Source organism: Vicugna pacos, chromosome 7 (genome assembly GCF_048564905.1).
Source record: "Vicugna pacos chromosome 7, VicPac4, whole genome shotgun sequence".
Taxonomy (NCBI): Eukaryota; Metazoa; Chordata; class Mammalia; order Artiodactyla; family Camelidae; genus Vicugna; species Vicugna pacos.
This window is the reverse complement of record NC_132993.1, coordinates 60,803,393-60,822,123: the sequence shown is the minus strand read 5'-3', so window position 1 is coordinate 60,822,123 and position 18,731 is coordinate 60,803,393. Positions and strand designations below refer to the sequence as shown.

The following is an 18,731-nucleotide window of genomic DNA, read 5'->3' as shown; positions in this document are numbered from 1 at the left end:
CTGGGAAAGCTTTCCCTCCCTCCACATTGAACCCAGCATGATTATATAGATTATTTCATTTCATTCTCAAAGCAACCTTATATGGTAGGCATTATTATTATCATAGCCATTTTGTAAATAATGAAACTTAAGCCTAGAGTGGTTTTATAATTTGGCAAGAGCTACATAGCTAGAGAATTTAGGAGATCTTAAACTAATATTGGGATCATACCAATTGAGAATGTATTTATACCTATATGTGTGTAAATAGAGACCCGATAGATCAATAGATACATATGGATATAGATCTGCAATGTGCTTTTTTGGTTTAGTAATATATATATTTCAGAGCCTTTCATGTCAGCAGAGAGATCTTTTTAATCATCACATGAAATTACATGTTTGAATATATCATAATTCAGTAAGACATTTTCTGTATTATTGAACATTTAGGTAATTTCCCATCTTGGTCTATTACAGGTAGTCTGTAATGAACTTCTTTGCACATGTATCTTTGTACACACTTGCAAGTGTCTCTGTAAATACTTAGATATAGCATTATTGGATGAAAGGCATTTACATTTAAAATCTTGATAGCTATTCTCAAATTATGACTTTTTTCCTCCTTTTCCAAGAGTATTCCTTTTCCTGTATCTTCACAAACATTGGGTGTTGCAGTTTTTTTCTTACTGGTGAATGTATGGTATTTCCTTGTTGTAATTTACATTTGCTTAATTTTTAATGAAGTTGAGCATCTTTACCTCCTTTATTGAACATGAGTATTTCTTTGTTGAATTCTCAGTTTCCTTTTCCCTACTTTATATATGCAATTGTTTAAGTTGATAAAGCCCTTCTATATATGATAAATATTCATATTTCATCTTATATTTGGCAGTATTTTCTCCTAATTAACTTTTCTTATAATTTCATTATCATAAATATTGTGACCTAGAAGTTTTTGGCATTAATTTTTAATCAAATCATTTATTCATTTTCTTCAGAATGTCTAGGATCTGTGGCTTTTTAGGAAGGTCCTCTCCAGCCTGTTATACATTGTCCCATATCAAAAGGACTGTCCAAGAGAATACCATAAGCCTAAAGATTTAAGAAATATATTAGAAGTTTCTATGGAAGAGGCATAGGAAGCATATTTTATGAAAAGGTTAATTAAAAAGGTACAAAGCCCTTTGAAATGTACCCCTTAGAAATGTGTATTTTGAAACAGAAATGCTTATTGTGTTGGAGAAATGTGGTAGAGACCAGTGAATGGCACAAGGCTATGAAAACATGTTGAGAGCCAGGAAGAAAAACAGTTACCTATTCTGGTACAAAATCTAAAAATGACACAATTTTGAGAAATATGTACCACTGGGAACCACACTACATCTGCTTCTATATATGCAATATATATTTCTGGTTTATAGTTGCCATTTATAGCATGTAAGAGTTGCCAGTTTTCCAATAATATGAATGTAAAGCACATCTGGACTAGCAAAGCCAGCTTTGGAGGCAATAGAGTTGATTTCTTTCATCTCTGACCTTCTGTTCCGCTTTCTATTTTTAATCCCTTTTTATGTGTGTGTTTTTTTTTAAACTGCTCACTCATAGATTTTAAGATTTTGGAGGACATGACAAAGTTTTGTCAGGCACAGTTTAGATACTTTAGAATCACTGAATTTAATTGAAATGTCAGTTTTATTATGCAAATTAATTTGGCTTGATGAATATTACATTTCTTTTAAGTATTCTTCAGTGTATTAAGTGAGGGACTGTATACCTATTTCCAGTTACTTTTCAAATAAAATAAACATTTCAGCAGAAATAAGGACAATTAAATTTCTTACAGCTATATCTAAAAACCACATTTAGCAGTCTTTTGAATGATTTATGTCAGAAAGAAAGGGCTAGCAATATACTATTCTTTCTGCGGCTCTTGAGCAATATTTTGATAGTTGTTTCATAGAAAGGTTCAGTGAGAATTTAATTTATGTCCAGTGAGAATTTAATTACATCCAAATAAAATGAACAATGACAAATGAGAGGGTAACACAGCCCAGTACAGTATAGAATAGAAATCAGTGTCAGTGGTTCTGTGTTTGAGGTATAATTATGGTACCAACACACTACAACATCAGGGCTTGTATACTTCATAGCATGAAACGGCTTCAGTGTGGGTATTTGCTTAGGTAGCTTCAAGGTGCTTTACTTTAGTTTCATTGCAGCCAATAAGGTATACTCTGATTCTATAAAAAGTGATGAATATTGCTATCCAAATAATGTATTCTGTTGCTACTTTTGTCTCCCAGATTATTAAAGTGGTAGAATGACTCATACATTTTTAAAATTAATGTTATTTTTCTTCTGACTCAGTTTTCCTTTTCTTAACATCTCAATTGATTTTATGACAAAATAGTTGTTTTGAAGAAATTCATCATATAAAATTTTTAACTCATGTAGTTTTGTAAACTTAGAAGATTTTTTTTTTAATTAAGAAAGCTGTCTTTTCTGAATCATCATATTTTTGTTGACCTCTTACTGCAGGTCTTCAGCACATATTCCAACGAAGACTATGACAGGAGAAATGATGAAGTTGACCCTGTGGCTGCTTCAGCAGAGTATGAACTTGAAAAGCGTGTAGAAAAGCTGGAACTTTTCCCGGTGGAACTAGAAAAAGGTATATGAGCTCTACGGTGTTAATAATATGATATTGCTATGTTAATAATATAGAAATGACCTTAGTTTTCCTAAGCATAGCCTTTTTCCCCTAAAGATTGAGTTAAGTTTTCATTCTCATGGAGGATTTTGTTTATGAAATTTCAAAAGTAGTTTCTATGGTTTCTATATAGATGGTGGATAGGAAGATACTTCCCTTACCCTCCCCACTGAAACCCATCTGCTGTAGTTGGCTGGGTTGGTGAGTATCAGTAGGGAGGTATGAGTGAAGTCTGATGTTTCCTTGGTATTCCTACAAAGCATTGGTGCAGTTAGAGTCCAGAGAGAGCTGCTGTGAGAGCTTGAGTAGGTGGCTGTTTTGGTTGGTTTTTTCTTTGGGGGGCGGAGTAGAGAGAGAGAGTGGTCATGGTTAGAATCCGAATATAGTAGATATGGGAAGTGTTGGGCCTTTAGAAAACGATGGATTTTGAAATGAAGGCAGTGGAATCCTCTTCATCTCTGTGGGGAGAATGCTAAAAGAAAGTGGGGAGGACAGACAGGGCAGGGGCATAGGGACTTCCTCCTGATTTGTCTCCCTAGAATCACAGCCTTCCTGCTTCAGTAACTGGGGACTTAGAGGACTAGAGACTGCCACATTTATCATCATAAATCATCACCCAGGAACTGAGCAGAACAATATAACATCTCAGAGAGAGTTGGAAAAAAGCAGAACAAACAGATGACAACTTGAATAACAAAAGAGAAACAAACAAACAAAAAACAAATAAAGATATTTAAGTATGCCTTAAAAAGACATTCTTAAGCAAATTAACAACAACGATGTTAATTTTAAACCTAAAAATTTCAGTAGAGGAATTGAAGAGGAAAGAATGGTTGTTGTTGAGACTCAAATTGGTGATCTAGAAGGTAAAGCATAAGAAATGCCCCAAACTAATTCCAAATGACAGAGCAAAAATCCAAGAGAAATCATGAAGGAGACCCAACATATAAGTTGTGAAAGAAGAAGAAAAGGCAAGAAAAGATGAGAGACATATTAGACAAAATAGAAATTTTTCTGTACTCCAAAAGGACCTGAGCCTCATATTTGAAAGAGATTAGCCAATTGGTTTTGAATGACAAGACTTAAAAAAAGTTTCCCATACTCAGTTATATAGCCTGGTAAAAATGCTAATCTTCAAACATAGAGTGAAAATCTTAAAAAATACAAGGCCAAAATCAAAGCAAACAAAGAAGCAAACTTGCTTGAAAATGTAAAATTATTAGACTAGCATCAGACTTATCATTTGTAACACTGGAGTGGAAAGGCATAAATACCATTTCATCACCACTGAGAAGAAAAAGGATGATCCAAGGATCCTGTATGCATCCCACAGAGCATTTACCTATCCTGGTAAAAGAAAGAAATTTGCTGGTATGTAAGGATTTAGAGAACACATCCCTCACATACTTCCCAATTAGCAGGGAGGAAAAGAAACAAAGAGCAGTTTGTTCAAAACAGCAGGGTTGAGGGAAAAAGAGTTGAAAACTATGTGTAAGTATTAAGCATAAAATTGCTTGGATGAAAAAAATATTAAAAATACCAGTTATTACACTAAACATGACTGGCTAATAATTGTCCCTTTCATTTCATCAAGACACTTTCATTTGAGGTAAAGTGCACGTAAGAGTGATGATGAATGAAGATGTTGACACTTTTCATACATTTAAAAATGTAAAAAACATTCTTAGCTAATGGCCTATACAAAGACAGTTGGATTTGGCTGTGAGTCATTGTATTGCTTATAATAACAAAAATGAGAATAGTCTAACTATTCATCAATGATAAAAAAGAATATATAAATTGTAGCATATCTGTTCCATAAATATTACTCAACAGTAGAAATGAAGGACCCACAGTTCCATGCAGCAGTGTGTATGACTCTTACAAACAAGAAATTAAGGGGCAGGGGATGGGTAGTGGAAAGCAAGTCATAGAAGCCATTCAGTACAATTCCATTTCTTTAAATTTCAAAGTCAAGAAAAATTAAATAGCATATTGTTTAGAGACACACAAATACGTGGTTTTAAAAATAGTATTAAGAAAAGGAGGGAATGATTAACACAATATTTAGGATAGCAGTTACCAAGGGAAGAGTTATGGTATCAGGGAGGCATACATAGTGGGCTTTTGGGATATTGATAATGTTCTCTGTCTTTGTTAGTACATATATGTCTGTTTTATTTTTGTTTAAATATAATGTTTTGTCTATAAATGTTTTCATAAACTCTTATTTGTATGCTATATTAAATAATAGAAGTTAAACTACAAAAATTTGACCAGAAGAGGACTAAATGAAATACAATTATTTTTAATTTTCTGGGGAACCTTCATACTGTTTTCCATAGTGCCTCCACTAATTTACATTCCCATCAAACAGTGCACGATAGTTTTCTTTCCTCTTCATTCTTTCCAATGCTTGTTATCTCATCTTTTTGATGATAGCCATTCTAACAGATGTGAGCTGATATCTCATTGTCATTTTGATTTGCATTTCCCTGATGATTAATGTTGTTGAACACCTATTCGTGTACCTGTTGGCTATTTGTATAACTTCTTTGCAAAGATGCCTATTCAGTTTGTCTGCCCATTTTTAAATCAAATTTGTTTTTTTGCTACTGAGTTTAATGAATCTTTATGTATTTTGGATATTAATCCCTTATCAGATATGTGATTTGCAAATATTTTCTCCCATTCCATAGGCTGCCTTTTTATTCTGTTGATGGTTCCTTTTTCTATGCAGAAGCTTTTTAGTTTGATGTAGTCCTACTTGTTTATTTTTGTTTTTGTTGCCTTTGCTTTTGATGTCAAATCCCAAAAGTCATTGCCAAGACTGATGTCAAGGAGCTTATCTGCTGTGTTATCTCCTAGGAGTTTTATGGTTTCAGGTTTTATATTTAAGCCTTTGATCCATTTTGAGTTGATTTTGTGTAGTGTCAGATAGGGGTCCTGTTTCATTCTTTTGCACGTGGCTGTCCAGTTTTCCCAGCACCATTTATGGAAGTGGCTATCCTTTCCCCATTGTTTATAAGATATATACAGTATATTGGAACCAAGAGCCTCCTTTGTCATAAATTGATTGACCAGATATACATAGGATTATTTCTAGGTTCTCTATTCTGTTCCATTGATCTTCCATTGATCAGTTTATCTGTTTTTATGGCAATTCCATAAACAGTACCATACTGCTGATTACTATAGCTTTGTAGCATAGTTTGAAAATCAGTTAGTGTGATACCACTAGCTTTGTTCTTTCTCAAGATTGCTTTGACTATTGGGAGGTTTTTGTGATTCTGTATACATTTTAGGATTATTTGTTCTATTATAGTGAAAAATACTATTTGAATCTTGATAGAGATTGCATTGAATTTGTAGATTGCTTTGGGTAATGTGGACATTTTAACAATATTAATTCTTCAAATCCATGGGCATGGAATATATTTCCATTTATTTGTGTCATTAATTGCTTTCATCAGTGTCTTATAGACTTTATTGTACACATCTTTCACTTCCTTGGTTAAGTTCATTTCTAGGTATTTTATTCTTTTTGATGTAATTGTAAATTGAATCATTCTCTTAATTTCTCTTTCTGATAGTTCATTGTTAGTGTATGGGAATCTAAATATGATACAAACTATATATAGACCATAACGCTAACAGAATTTTACTTTTAAATTGAGGAAACACTAAAAATACTTCAATTAAAACTAGGAGTCAGATTTGCAATGCTCTTTAAATGTAATAATCAGTATAAGCAATAGAAAATAAAAGATGAAAAGTAATCTTTTTCTTATATGCACTATACTATACTATAATATAATATATAATGCATATTATAATTACAGTTGGCTCTTGAACAACATCAATTTGAACTGTGTGGATCCACTTGTATGTGGATTTTTTCCAGTATTAAATACTACAGTACTACATGATCTACACTTGGTTGACTCGGTGGATGTGAAAGCATGGATATGGAGGAACCACATGAACAGAGGGCCAACTATAAGTTACTCAAGTATTTTGGCTGCCTGAAGGGTTGGCACCCCTAACTCCTTCATTGTTCAAGGGCCAACTATAAGTTACTCAAGTATTTTGGCTGCCTGAAGGGTTGGCACCCCTAACTCCTTCATTGTTCAAGGGCCAACTGTATATATATTGTATATGTGAAAAGCCAAATACATATATGAAAAACCAACTTGATTCTAATTTAAAAACATTAGAATTAATAAAATTATTTGTAAAAGAGGAGGTCAGGTTCCAGATTCATGTAAGAAAATTAATAGTTTTTTCTCTATATTCACTTTAGGAAGCTAAAAATGAAAGTGGAAACAGTATTTCATTTACAATGGCCCCCAAACAACAAAATACTTATTAAATTAATCACTAAGAAAAACATAGAATTTATCTGTGGAAAATACATTTTTTGAGAGATATAAGATCGAGGCAAATAGATATTCCATATTCTTGGATGAGAAGACTCAGTAGGAAAGTCTCTCCTATGCTGTATCCCTTATACTTATAAGTTAATATATAAATTTAATGTTGTTCAACTAGAACTGCCTTCAGAGTTGGGTTGGGAGAGGGGATTGCATAGTATAATACTGAATTTTATATGGGAAAGTACAGACCTAAGGGAAGTATGAAAAAGAATGTGAAAGGGCTTGATTTCCCAAATACCTGAACATAATATAAAGCCTCTATAATCAGAACAAATTGTATTCATATAGCAATTGATCAGTGGAACAAGATACTAAGTCCAGAGAAAGATGTTAGTATGCAAAGAATTTAATAACATGACACATATGATACTCTAATTTAGAAGCAACAGGCTGCTTTTTAATGGTTCTGAAGTAACTGAGAATCTGTCTAAAAGAATCTGAAGTTAGAAACCTTTATTATTATTATGTCGTATATAAAAACAACTCTACATGAATTAAATCATGAAATATTAAAAATAATAAGGATATATGATGAAAATTTATGAGTACATATATTATCTGGTGTTGGGGAGAGGAAGGGCTTAACTAAAATGGAAAACCAGAAATTAGAAAAGATTGACCAGTTCATTCATCCAAAATTTTAAAACTTTTAAATTATCAAGCAAAATATTGTCAAACAAAACCAGTAGATAAGTGATAAATTTGAGGGGGCAGAATCTTCATTATAGATGACATGGAGTTAATACCTATAATATGCCAAGAATCTTCTCAAATTATCAGGAAAAAGAGATAAAACTCATTAGAAAAATTGGCACTTTACTTTAGAGGAAATGTAATGACCCATGTTCATATGAATACAAGCTCAAATCTCACCAGCAATAAGGGGAATGCTAAACCAACATGAGCTTTTTTCCTGGTAGAGAAAATAAGCTCTGAGCTCCGGAGCGTGGTGATAGCATCTTCCTAACACAGCCTCATATTCTTTTCTGTCTTTTCCTGACTGCTTCGCCTTCTTAGTTTAGTGCTCTGCCTGTCCCTAGGAGAGTATATACAGAGGAAGACAGGGTGACTATCGGGCTCTTTCTGTGCAACCACAAGAATTGTGGCCTTCCAGTATATGACTCTTGACTTCACCTGTGCTTGGCATCTCAGAGAAGCTGTACAGAGGTGAGATCAGTCATCGGGCCTCTGTGGATTAAGTATACTCTTCCTTTATGTGCCTTCCAGTTATCACCATGTCTCTTAGGTTTTGTCTGCACTGAAATTGAGAATGCCTCAAGCTAATGTAGTTTTTTCCCATAATCGGGTTTTCAGCTTTACAAATCTGAATAATTTTCCAGTTAGAGCAACAAGAGGAGCTGTGGAAGGAAGGAAGATAATTTTACTAAAGCCTGAGTCCAGGTAGGAAAAATGTATTTAAAAACCAAGACGTAATTTTCATGCAGAATATTTGCAGGAAGAAACTAATGGTATATAGTACAGAGAATCCACATTTGAATAGAGCGCTTTAAATATACTGCGTATGGGAACTCAGTATTGGCTTGATACGTGATAATTCATAGTGAAGAAAAAGTCCTATAAATACAATGAATATGAATAAGAATCCAGCTAATACTTAATGTACACCAGAGATTTCATACAGGAGAGAAACCCTACAATATTATTCAATGTGGAAAAGTCTACAGTGCTCATCTCTTAAACAACACAAAAGCAAACATACTGGAGAAAGAAAAACAACTTATGTGGATGTAAACACTGTGGGAAGACTTTGTGTCATCATTCACTCCTACAGCAACAAGAACAAATTCACACTCTAGAGAAAACCTATGAATATGGGCAAGAATTCAGCAATACAGCTAACCTTTAAACATACAAGAACATTCATATGGGAGAGAAGAAACTTTATACGTGTAACCAGTGAGGAAGAGCCTTCAACACAGATCTAACCTTCTTGTGCACAATCAAACTCATTCTGGGGAGAAACCTTAAAACTGTAATAAATGTAGGAAAGTTTTTAGCAAGAGGGAGCCTCTAGATGGACATTAATATCTATACCAGAGAAATAATTAGAATGAAATGAATACGGGAAATGATATGTGTGCAGATATTCTAAATGTAAGGAATGAAGGAAAGTGTCCAGTGATCACTCATTCAGTCAACAGTTCTCACACTGGAGAGATACCTAATGCCTAGAATCAATCTGAGTGTGTCTTCAGCTGAGGGTCACATCAGACATTTCCTCCAGGAAGAATGCTCTGTAAGCTTTCTTTAGCATACAGCTGAACAAACACTTCACACTTTTGCCAAATAACATAATTTTAAACATATGTAGAATAAAGATGTAGGATGATGGGTTGTACTTAGAAATACTTAAAGCAGAAGTTGTAATAAGTAATAATCAGTGAGGTGAACTATATTCAAAAGATTACTGATTAAATACTTAGTAAATTAAAGGTTATTGCTAAAAAGTTTTTTAAAAGCATCAAGCATTCTATTGAGCACATGAGCCAGTTTTCCTTTAACAATCTGCAACTGTTGATTAGCTAATATCTATTTTTATGCAGCTAATACACCATTATTATAAAAACTTTGAGGCTATCAGAAAATAACTTTGTTAACCAAAAAATGTGGAATGCAAAATAGTGTAAATTTTATTTTACTGATGTTTGTATGTATATATTCATAGAAAGGAGATATGGAAATATTTATAAGTGAATTAAAAAACAACTTGTTTGTCAGTGTTGTTCACTTGGTGAGTTAAATGGAAACCAAAGTGAATGCCTGTCAGTAGAGAAATGGTTGGATAAGTTATGACACCATCTCACCATGAAATATTATGCATTACAACTGATTTAAGTTTAAAATGAACAACTGTGTAAGTTGTTATCCATGAGGTATCATTGGATTAGAAAAGTAAGCCTCAGAGAGAAGCAGGTATAATATGATCTTCTTTGTGTAAAGGAAACAGAGAGGAAAAACAAGCCATATATGTATATTTAAGTATATGCATATATATATGTATCTACTATAGTTGGTGATATGTTTATATGCTTGTATAGTATGACAGAGAAAAGTACTGAAAAACACAAACCGTCTTGTTTAACATGATCAGGGATTTGGACCAAGTTAAAAAGAAAAGGAAGACCACATAAAGAAAGGGTAGATTCCAGATATATTATTTTCACATTTACTTAAAGTACTTTATGTATGTTTTAGTATACTCTGTGCTTAAAAATATTGTATTATTTAGAGAGGCTGTGTTTTAAGGCAGATTAATTGTTCAATAACCAAATTATTACCTTTTCTTGGGATTACAATGAATAGCCAAATGCTAGTAAAATGAGACTAAACTCAAGAGCCTTTTGGTTGGTCTTATCTGACGTCCTTGCTCCTCAGCGTAGAATAAAAATTATGTCAAGGCGAGCACGTCAGTACGGTTTGCAAAGAACAAAATTAAGAGCAGCAAATAGATCTCACTAGCTAATTGCAGACTAGGGTAAAACTTTGTTGCATCTTTTTTTCCTTTTTCATAGATGAGGATGGACTTGGTATAAGTATTATTGGAATGGGTGTTGGAGCAGATGCTGGACTTGAAAAGCTGGGAATATTTGTCAAGACAGTAACAGAAGGTGGTGCTGCTCAGCGAGATGGCAGGTGAGCCAACTACTGTTGTAAATAACTAAAATCTTCTAGGAAACATTTCTGGGAGTTTCTCTCAATGGTAGTTTTCTTTTGTTTTTTTTTTTTAGGACAAAATTTCAGAGCGTGTCTCAGATGTGGAAAAAAGTTAAAATACTTGAATTAATTTATGATTTGTAGGTAGAAGACATTTCTTTAATGTGGGTAAATAGGTGGATGGGTCTATTATCCGTATCTGTCTACCTTTGTATCTATCCGTTCATCTGTCTATCTTGTTAGAAGTGAGTAGAAACATGAGTGTATATCATTTAAGAATATGTACTGTGGAGATCACCATATAATTGCACTTCAGAAGTACCAAAATAAATGATAATAGTTCTGACACTTTTGAATATGATGTAGATAGAAGGGAAAATAGGAACTCTAAATCTGCAGTATGGTAATTTTGGAGATCAGTGTATATCTAAATATGTTCTGTCTGAAAACACAGGTTCTTGAGTGCCACTAAAACCTGTGAATTAAAATCTCTAGGAGAGTATTTAACGTCCACCTTGGGTAATTTGGATGCACACCAGAGCATCAGATGGTCTTTGTTTTATGTCTTAGCTTTCATCATCTCAAGCTACAAGTATCTATAAAGATTTTGATTAATCCCAATCCTAGGCTCCTGATGTAACAAGTTGGGAGAAGGTTGGCAATAGAAATAAAAGCAGACCCAAAAATATGAATGCAAAATTTTGATTCTTTTTCAAGGTTTAGGTATCTGTCACTTAACTAGCTTATCCAGAAATAATAAAGCATGTTGAAAATCATTTGTGGACTCAGATGAGACCAATAGTAGCATTATTTCTTTTGTAGTTCTAAAAACATTGATACACACAGATACTTCCCAATGGCAACTAAATTGACTGATTTAAACAGAAAGCACACCTTCAGTAGCAACTCTTCCTATGACGTTAGGGACCACATCTTAGCCAGTAGCCTTATTTATATTCTCATAACACTTGAACAGAGAAGGTCTGAAGTGAATCTTTTGAACAAATGTTCAAAGTGGGATATTAGTATTTTGTGTTTAAAAGTAATTTATTAGTCTTCCTCCTTTTCAGGGTAGTTAAGGAAATAATGTCTTTGCCTCTCCAACAAATTATATAATGGTAGTAGTAAATATATCCCATTTTTGTCTTAGAACTTTTCTTCCAGGTGAGCAAAAGTTTGTAAAATCTGCATCTTTTAAGTTTCATGAAAAAAATTTGTAAGTCATTCTAAAGTTAAAGGAGGTAATTCTTATTGTTAGTATTCAAACAATACAAAATTATTATGAATCATCTCTCTTAAGTAAATGGACCACAGAGCCAAACTAAAATATTAATTGATTAAAAAAGTAGAAAATTTCTCATTCATCACTTAGTCAATTTCCACTGTTCTAAACTCAAACCTATTTGTTTTCCATCACTCATTTTTAAAATTTGGTTTGTTTTCTCTTAACCTATTTACTGATCTGTTCTTCTGTGTAGTTTTAGTATTTATACTGATACAAGAACTTTGCTTTATCAGTCCCAGGGTGCATTTCCTCAGTCCTTTTAGATGAGTGTTTACCTAGTACATTTAAATATTGTGCTGTATAATATTAAATATATTAACCATTAGTGTTTGGTGCCATGAGTTTATGAATGTACACAGGATATTTTAATACACTAATTATTTCTCCAGTTCTCTTTAATGAATCTGTAAAGCAAAATGAATTGTATAATAACAGAACTGAAAATGCTGATAGTAGAATGAATTATATGGATGTTAACTAACAGAAGACAGTAATAATGCTGGGCTAAAGAGGCAAATTAAAAATGCATTTTAGATCTGATTTGTTTTTGGCTCCTATGTTTGTTTCTCAGGCTTTTTTCTATTATCATTTTAGAACACTGTTCCTTTCATTTTTGGTTTTTTTTTTTTTTGGAGAAGATATCAAATGTGAAATGACAGTGCAGTGTAGTTTATCCTCTCATTCAGGTGTTGGTTTAAATGATTTTAATTATTTTTTACCATCTTTTTGGTAACACCAACATATAAAACTGATGAAGAATCCTGTTCTGCTTACCCCGCAGCAAACTCTCTCACCTGCAGGACCCGTGTGACCCCCTGAGGTACCCTTAAGTCTGAATGGAAACTTCTGTTTTCTTTGTGTCCGTCTGTCCTAATTCCTTAGTGGATGGTTTCCTCGCTGCACATACACTCTTGTGTCACTCTTACAATCAAATTTTTTGCTTGTTTACTCCTTAGAGAGTTGAAATATTACTGCTATGATATGTATTTTCATATACATTGAACACTTTGCTGTCAAGCATTTTGAGGAAGACTCGGTTGTTCAGAGTTCATTAATGTTGCTCCAGCTGGTCTCCCTCTCATTCATTGTTGGTGGCTTTGTTGACATAAGCCCTGTGAGGTAGGACTTTTGTTTTTGTTTCCCCTCCCTAGATACATCATGTCAATAAATAACTATCCCATAACATTAAACAAACCCTAGAAAACTCCCACTTAGGTATTTTTACTAGCCTTACCCTTGTTGATTCTGGTTTTTAGATTAAGAATTGGGGGATTTCAGAAATACCAGACTGAGGCTGGAGAGCAGTTGTTATCGCACACTTGTGTTTGTGAGCACATGGAAATGATCGAGGAGATGGCCAGGGCTAAATGCCTTTTACAAACTAGCCAGGTACCTTCCCATAAATTCCATTCCAGTAGACAGCGTTTCCAGGGAAAACAGGCTATTTCCTCTGCTATTCTGGAAAATTTTGCAAAGCCTCTATTATCTGTATCCTTTCTACTCTGGGATGGTCTGATGCAGAGAGCTGTGTATTTAATTGTTACCGTAAGGACTTATCCTTTGTCTTTTCTGTGCTTTTAATTGTGAGCCAAGATTTGACAGAGATTATCAGTTATTACTCTGTGAGGTTGCATCTAAAAGTTACCCTCTCTCAGGGTAAGGGATTCAAGCAAAGTGGGTATCAGATACCAGAAAACTTTTTCTCTACCATAATAACCGTTTATGTGGTAAATACCTTATTGGCTGATCATCTTGTGGGCTGCAGGGTCAATCTGTGGTGGCAATAACCCTGGGCACCTGCCCTTTTTTGTAACCAGTGCTATTTATTCCTCTTCTCCCTATCCAGTTGTTTTTACCTTTCTTCCTTCTCCTGCTCATGCTTATAGTTTCTTGTGTTGGTCTCCGCATTAATCACCACAGCCTTCCTCTAAAAAAGGTAAAATGACATGCCCTTCAAATAAAATAGCAGTCTGTAGAACTTCCCTCCTTCCCTCCCTCCTTTTTTCTTAATTAAAGGTGGCTTTTACTTCCTTGTTTTAATTGTGTATCAGATTTTCAAATCTTTTCTTTAATGAATGTATCACTTTGAAATGAGAAAAAAGTTTTTGAAATTAATATTCTTTTAATGAAAATAATAATCAAGTAATATTGAGCTCTCTTCATCTCTTAATACTCTCTGTATTGAGGCGGGCAGGAAGAATTATGTAGGATCAGAAACCTGCATTTTAATTGTGGGATGCCTCCTTCTCACACTGGTCTCTGAATGCAGATAGCAAATCCAGCCTAATATCTGTTGTTACTCTTCCTGTTGCCTGGAGTGCTTTATAGCTTTCCTGTCTTACGTCTTCTCAGTGACCATTTCCAGTGTTCTTTATTCCTCTGTTTTCCACCTGGCATCACTTTTTTTCTTCCTGAGGGGCTTCCTTTCCCATTTGATCACCAGGTCTGCTGGTGATGAATTCTTTCAGCTTTGTATATCTGATCAAGTCTTTGTTTCACTTTTGTTTTTTAAAATACATTTTCTCTGTGTATAGATTTCTAGGTTGACAGGTTTTCTTTTTCCATTTAGGAGTTTTTCCAGACATTTTTCTAGTTTGGGGCACATGGTGTGCATGAACAGAAGGACATGTACACAGATAAATTAAAAAACTAGGAAGTGCTATAATATAAATATAAATATTATTTTATCTTATACTTAAGTTATATGTATATGATAAGCATTGTAAAATTTCTGTTGAAACACAGAAGCTCAAAACCATGTGTATGAATTCCCCATGTCCCTTACATTTTTGAGAAAATGTCTTTTTGGCTTTAGGTTGTAGACTCTAGATCTTTGAGTCTAGAACCTCATATGCATCTCTCACATATGCACATATTTCACATATGCATCTCTCATGAAAAACAAGTAATTGTAGTGCTTCAGTCTAGAGGAAAACTTTTCAGACTATTTCCACAATCACTGTAAAATGCTGTCACCAGTTATCAAGTCAGCATGTGCTAATATTTTAGAGAACATTTTAAAATTATAAATGTAATACATCTTTATGGTTGAAAATTTGGAAAATATAGAAAAATGTAAAGAAGAGAATAAAAATCTCATGTAATCCCACCATCTAGAGTTAGGACTCTGAAACTCTTCCTGGTGAATTCCCTTCTAGAGTTTTTTCTGTGCATATGCCTTTGGTTCCTTACTTAACAAAATTAAAGTCAATTGAATATATACTTTTATGGGGTTTTATATGTTTTATTCATCAAGATACTATTTGTTGAGTGCTTACTATATATCAAGCAGTATGCTGTGTTCTTTATATTTTGTAACTTATTTAATCCTGCTAATTGCCCTGATTAAATACATTAAATTATTGTTATTTCTGTTTTACTTGAAAGGAAGCTGTGGTTCCTCTTATATAGTCACAGCAAGAATGTGTCAGAGCCTGGCGGTGAACTTAAGATATCTGATTCCAGACCCTATAATTAAAAAATACATTATATCACATTATTAAATACTTTTCTGCAACAGACTTTATTATGCTGTAGTATTATATATGTGAACCATTTACATGTTGTTACACTAGTATGCTTTTTCAAGGTATTGATAAGGTTAGCATTTTATGTAAAAATTATTGTGAATATCTGATTATTTCTCTGACAGTATTTCTTTGGCGTAGAATTAGAATGTCAAAGCATTACATTTTAAATGCTTTACTGCCCTTCAGAAAGGTTATTCAATTTGTTCTCCCTCTGGCAGTGTCGAAGAGTAGTCTACTGTACCCTCAGTAAGATTTTTAAAAAAGAAATATAACTGTTAAAAATCATGCTTCTCCAGAGCAATTTCTCAGAGTAATCTTGGAAGCTGGCTTCTGGGCTATAGTCTTCAGTTTGGCTCAAATAAAACTCTTTTCTAGTCTTGAAAAAAAGATTATATTGTATTATAAAATCTTGAATAATTTGACTATTTCTTATTTTTGTTTCTTTTAAGATGTTTACTGGACCCCTGTTTTTTTTTGTTTGTTTGTTTTTTGGGTTTTTTTTTTTGTAAATTATTTTCAGTGTGCTTTTTTCCTGCTATGTTTTTTACAACTATTAACATCTGTTCTTTTGGTGCTAATCTCTAAAAATAAATGGTTCATACCAACTGCCTTCACTTCTTACCTGTAAGGAGCTTTCTTCTCTACTCCCCCCACTTTGATAACAAAAATGATCAAGTCAAAAAACAGAATTAAAGTGCAACTTTAAACTTAAATATAGTAAAATTCCATATTTAGTTTCTACCCTTAATTTTCTGTCAAATTTATTGTTTTGAAAATTATTTACCTACTTTTTGAGACATCCAGTAATGTTTTTTGAGACCTAATCTTCTTAAACTTTTAAGTGTCATTATAATCACTTATTTCTAATGAGATCCATTTCCTTTTACTTGTTTTTTGTTGTTGTTGTTGGAGTGTGTGTGTGTGAGAGAGAGAGAGACTACAGATTCTCCTATATAGATCTCTTTTCTCTCTTGTTTTGTTTTGTTATTTTTTTTGAAGTAGCCCCTTTAGGTCAGTGCAGTAGAATAAAATGTAAGGAATAGATTGAGATAGTTGACTTTCAGTAGAAGTGCCGTGATTTTTCAGTGGTAAAATGTAGAATCTTTTCAACAAATAGTGATAGAAGAATTAGATAGCCATATGGAAAAACAAAACACTGAATCACAGACCTTACCTCACATCATATACAAAATTAATTCAAAATTGATCCATAGATCTAGACATAAGAGTTAAAACTATGAAATCTCTAAGAGGATATACCTAGGTCAAAGTCTTTGTATCCTATCGCCAAGTAAAGGTTTTTGAGACAGGACTCAGAGCATGAGCCATCACAAAAAAAACTGAACTTTATTTAAATTAAAAATTTTGTTCTTTGAAGACACAGTTATGAAATGAAAAGGAAGCTATAGACAAGAAGAAAATATTTGCAGAACATTCACGTGAGGACTTGTGTCAAGAATATGAAGTCCACTTACAGCACAATAACAAGAACCACAACCTAATTTAAATAATATGGAGAAAAGATTCCAACAGCCATTTCAAAGAAGAAAATATACAGATGGCAAGTAGCATATACAAATGTGTCTGACATCATTAGTCATTAGATAATACAGGTTAAAACCTCAGTGAGATACCACACCAGTAGAATGGCTGGCAATATAAAATGTTAGCAAGGATATGGAGAAATGGACCACTCATGCAAAGCTTGTGGGAACATAAAATTTTACAGCTACCTAGGAAAACAGTTTGGCAGTTCTTTTAAAGTTAAGCATATATTTACTCTTTCAAGCCAGCAAGTCTACGAAAATATATGTCACATGAAGGCTTGTGTGTGACTGACAACTTTATTCATAATAGACAAAATTGGGAAACAAGTCAAATGTCTATCCTGTGCTTTACTCCATATCTTCTGAACAAAAATTTTGGAGGAGATGTAACTCTAAGGATCTTTAATTTTGAAAATTCTCCATATAATTCCATTGCATGTAGGCAGTTGGTAACGAGTGCCCTAGGCTCTGTTGTATGGCATGGTAGGGCCACTGCAAGCTCATAGTGTACTTTTGTGCAAATTTGAAAAGTGTCTCTCTTCCCTCCTCCCTCCACTTTAGGCACTAATCCACTTTCTGTCTGTAGAGACTTGCTGCTTCTGGATATTTCATTTAAATGGAATCATACAACATGTGATCTTTTGTGACTGGCTTTTTTTTCACTAGCATTATATTTTCAAGGTTCATCCATGTTGTAGCACCTATCACATGTCATTTCATTTTATTTCCAAATAATATTCCTTTGAATGGATGTGCCACATTTTGTTTATTTTGGTACCAGTTGATGGATATTTGGGTTGTCTTTACTTTTTGGCTATTATGAATAGTGTTCGTGTGAATATGTTTTCTTTTCTCTTGGGTATACACTTAGGAGTGGAATTTCTGAGTCATGTGGTAATTATATGTTTAACCTTTTGAAGAAGTGCTGGGTGGTTTTCCAAAGCAGCTACATCATCTTATATTGCCACCAGTAATCTATAATCTACACATCTCATGAAAACTTGTTATTATCTATCTTTTTTTAAATTGAAATATAGTTGATTTACAATATTATACTAGTTTCAGGTGTACAACATAAGTGATTCAAAATTTTATAGATTATACTCCATTTTAAATTATTATTGGTCTTTTAATCATAACCATCTTAGTAGGTGTGAAGAGGTATCTTATTTTGGTTTTAATTTATACTCCCCTGATGGCTTAATGATGTTGAGTAATTTTTTCATGGGCTTACTTGCTTTTTGTTTATCTTCTTTGATGAAATACCTATTCAGATCCTTTGCTCATTCTTCAAATTGAGGTATGGTTGGCATATATAGCATTATATTAGTTGCAGGTGTACAACATAATGATTTGATATTTGTATACATTGTGAAATGATCACCACAGTAAGTCTAGTTAGCATTCCTCATCATATATAGTTATAATTTTTTTTCTTTTTTTTTTCTTGTGATGAATTTTAGGATATACCCTCTTGGCAACTTTCAAATATGAAATACAATATTATTAACTATGGTTACCATGCTGTACATTACATCTTCATGTCTTGTTTATTTTATAGCTAGA

The 18,731-nt window shown here is 33.3% G+C and overlaps 1 protein-coding gene across 5 annotated transcripts in view; it reads left to right on the top strand.

Moving 5' to 3' along the window:
- The window catches only part of PPP1R9A (protein phosphatase 1 regulatory subunit 9A), a 259,617-nt gene that overhangs the window by 135,522 nt on the left and 105,364 nt on the right, over positions 1-18,731 (top strand). For all 5 annotated transcript variants that reach the window (XR_012074487.1, XM_015242041.3, XM_072964969.1 and 2 more), the window contains exons 3-4: positions 2,521-2,653; positions 10,662-10,782. Coding sequence is in view for 4 of the 5 variants with exons in the window: in XM_015242041.3 (XP_015097527.1) it covers positions 2,521-2,653; positions 10,662-10,782 (254 nt within the window). In the remaining variant the exon portion in view is untranslated. The remainder of the gene's footprint in view (positions 1-2,520; positions 2,654-10,661; positions 10,783-18,731) is intronic.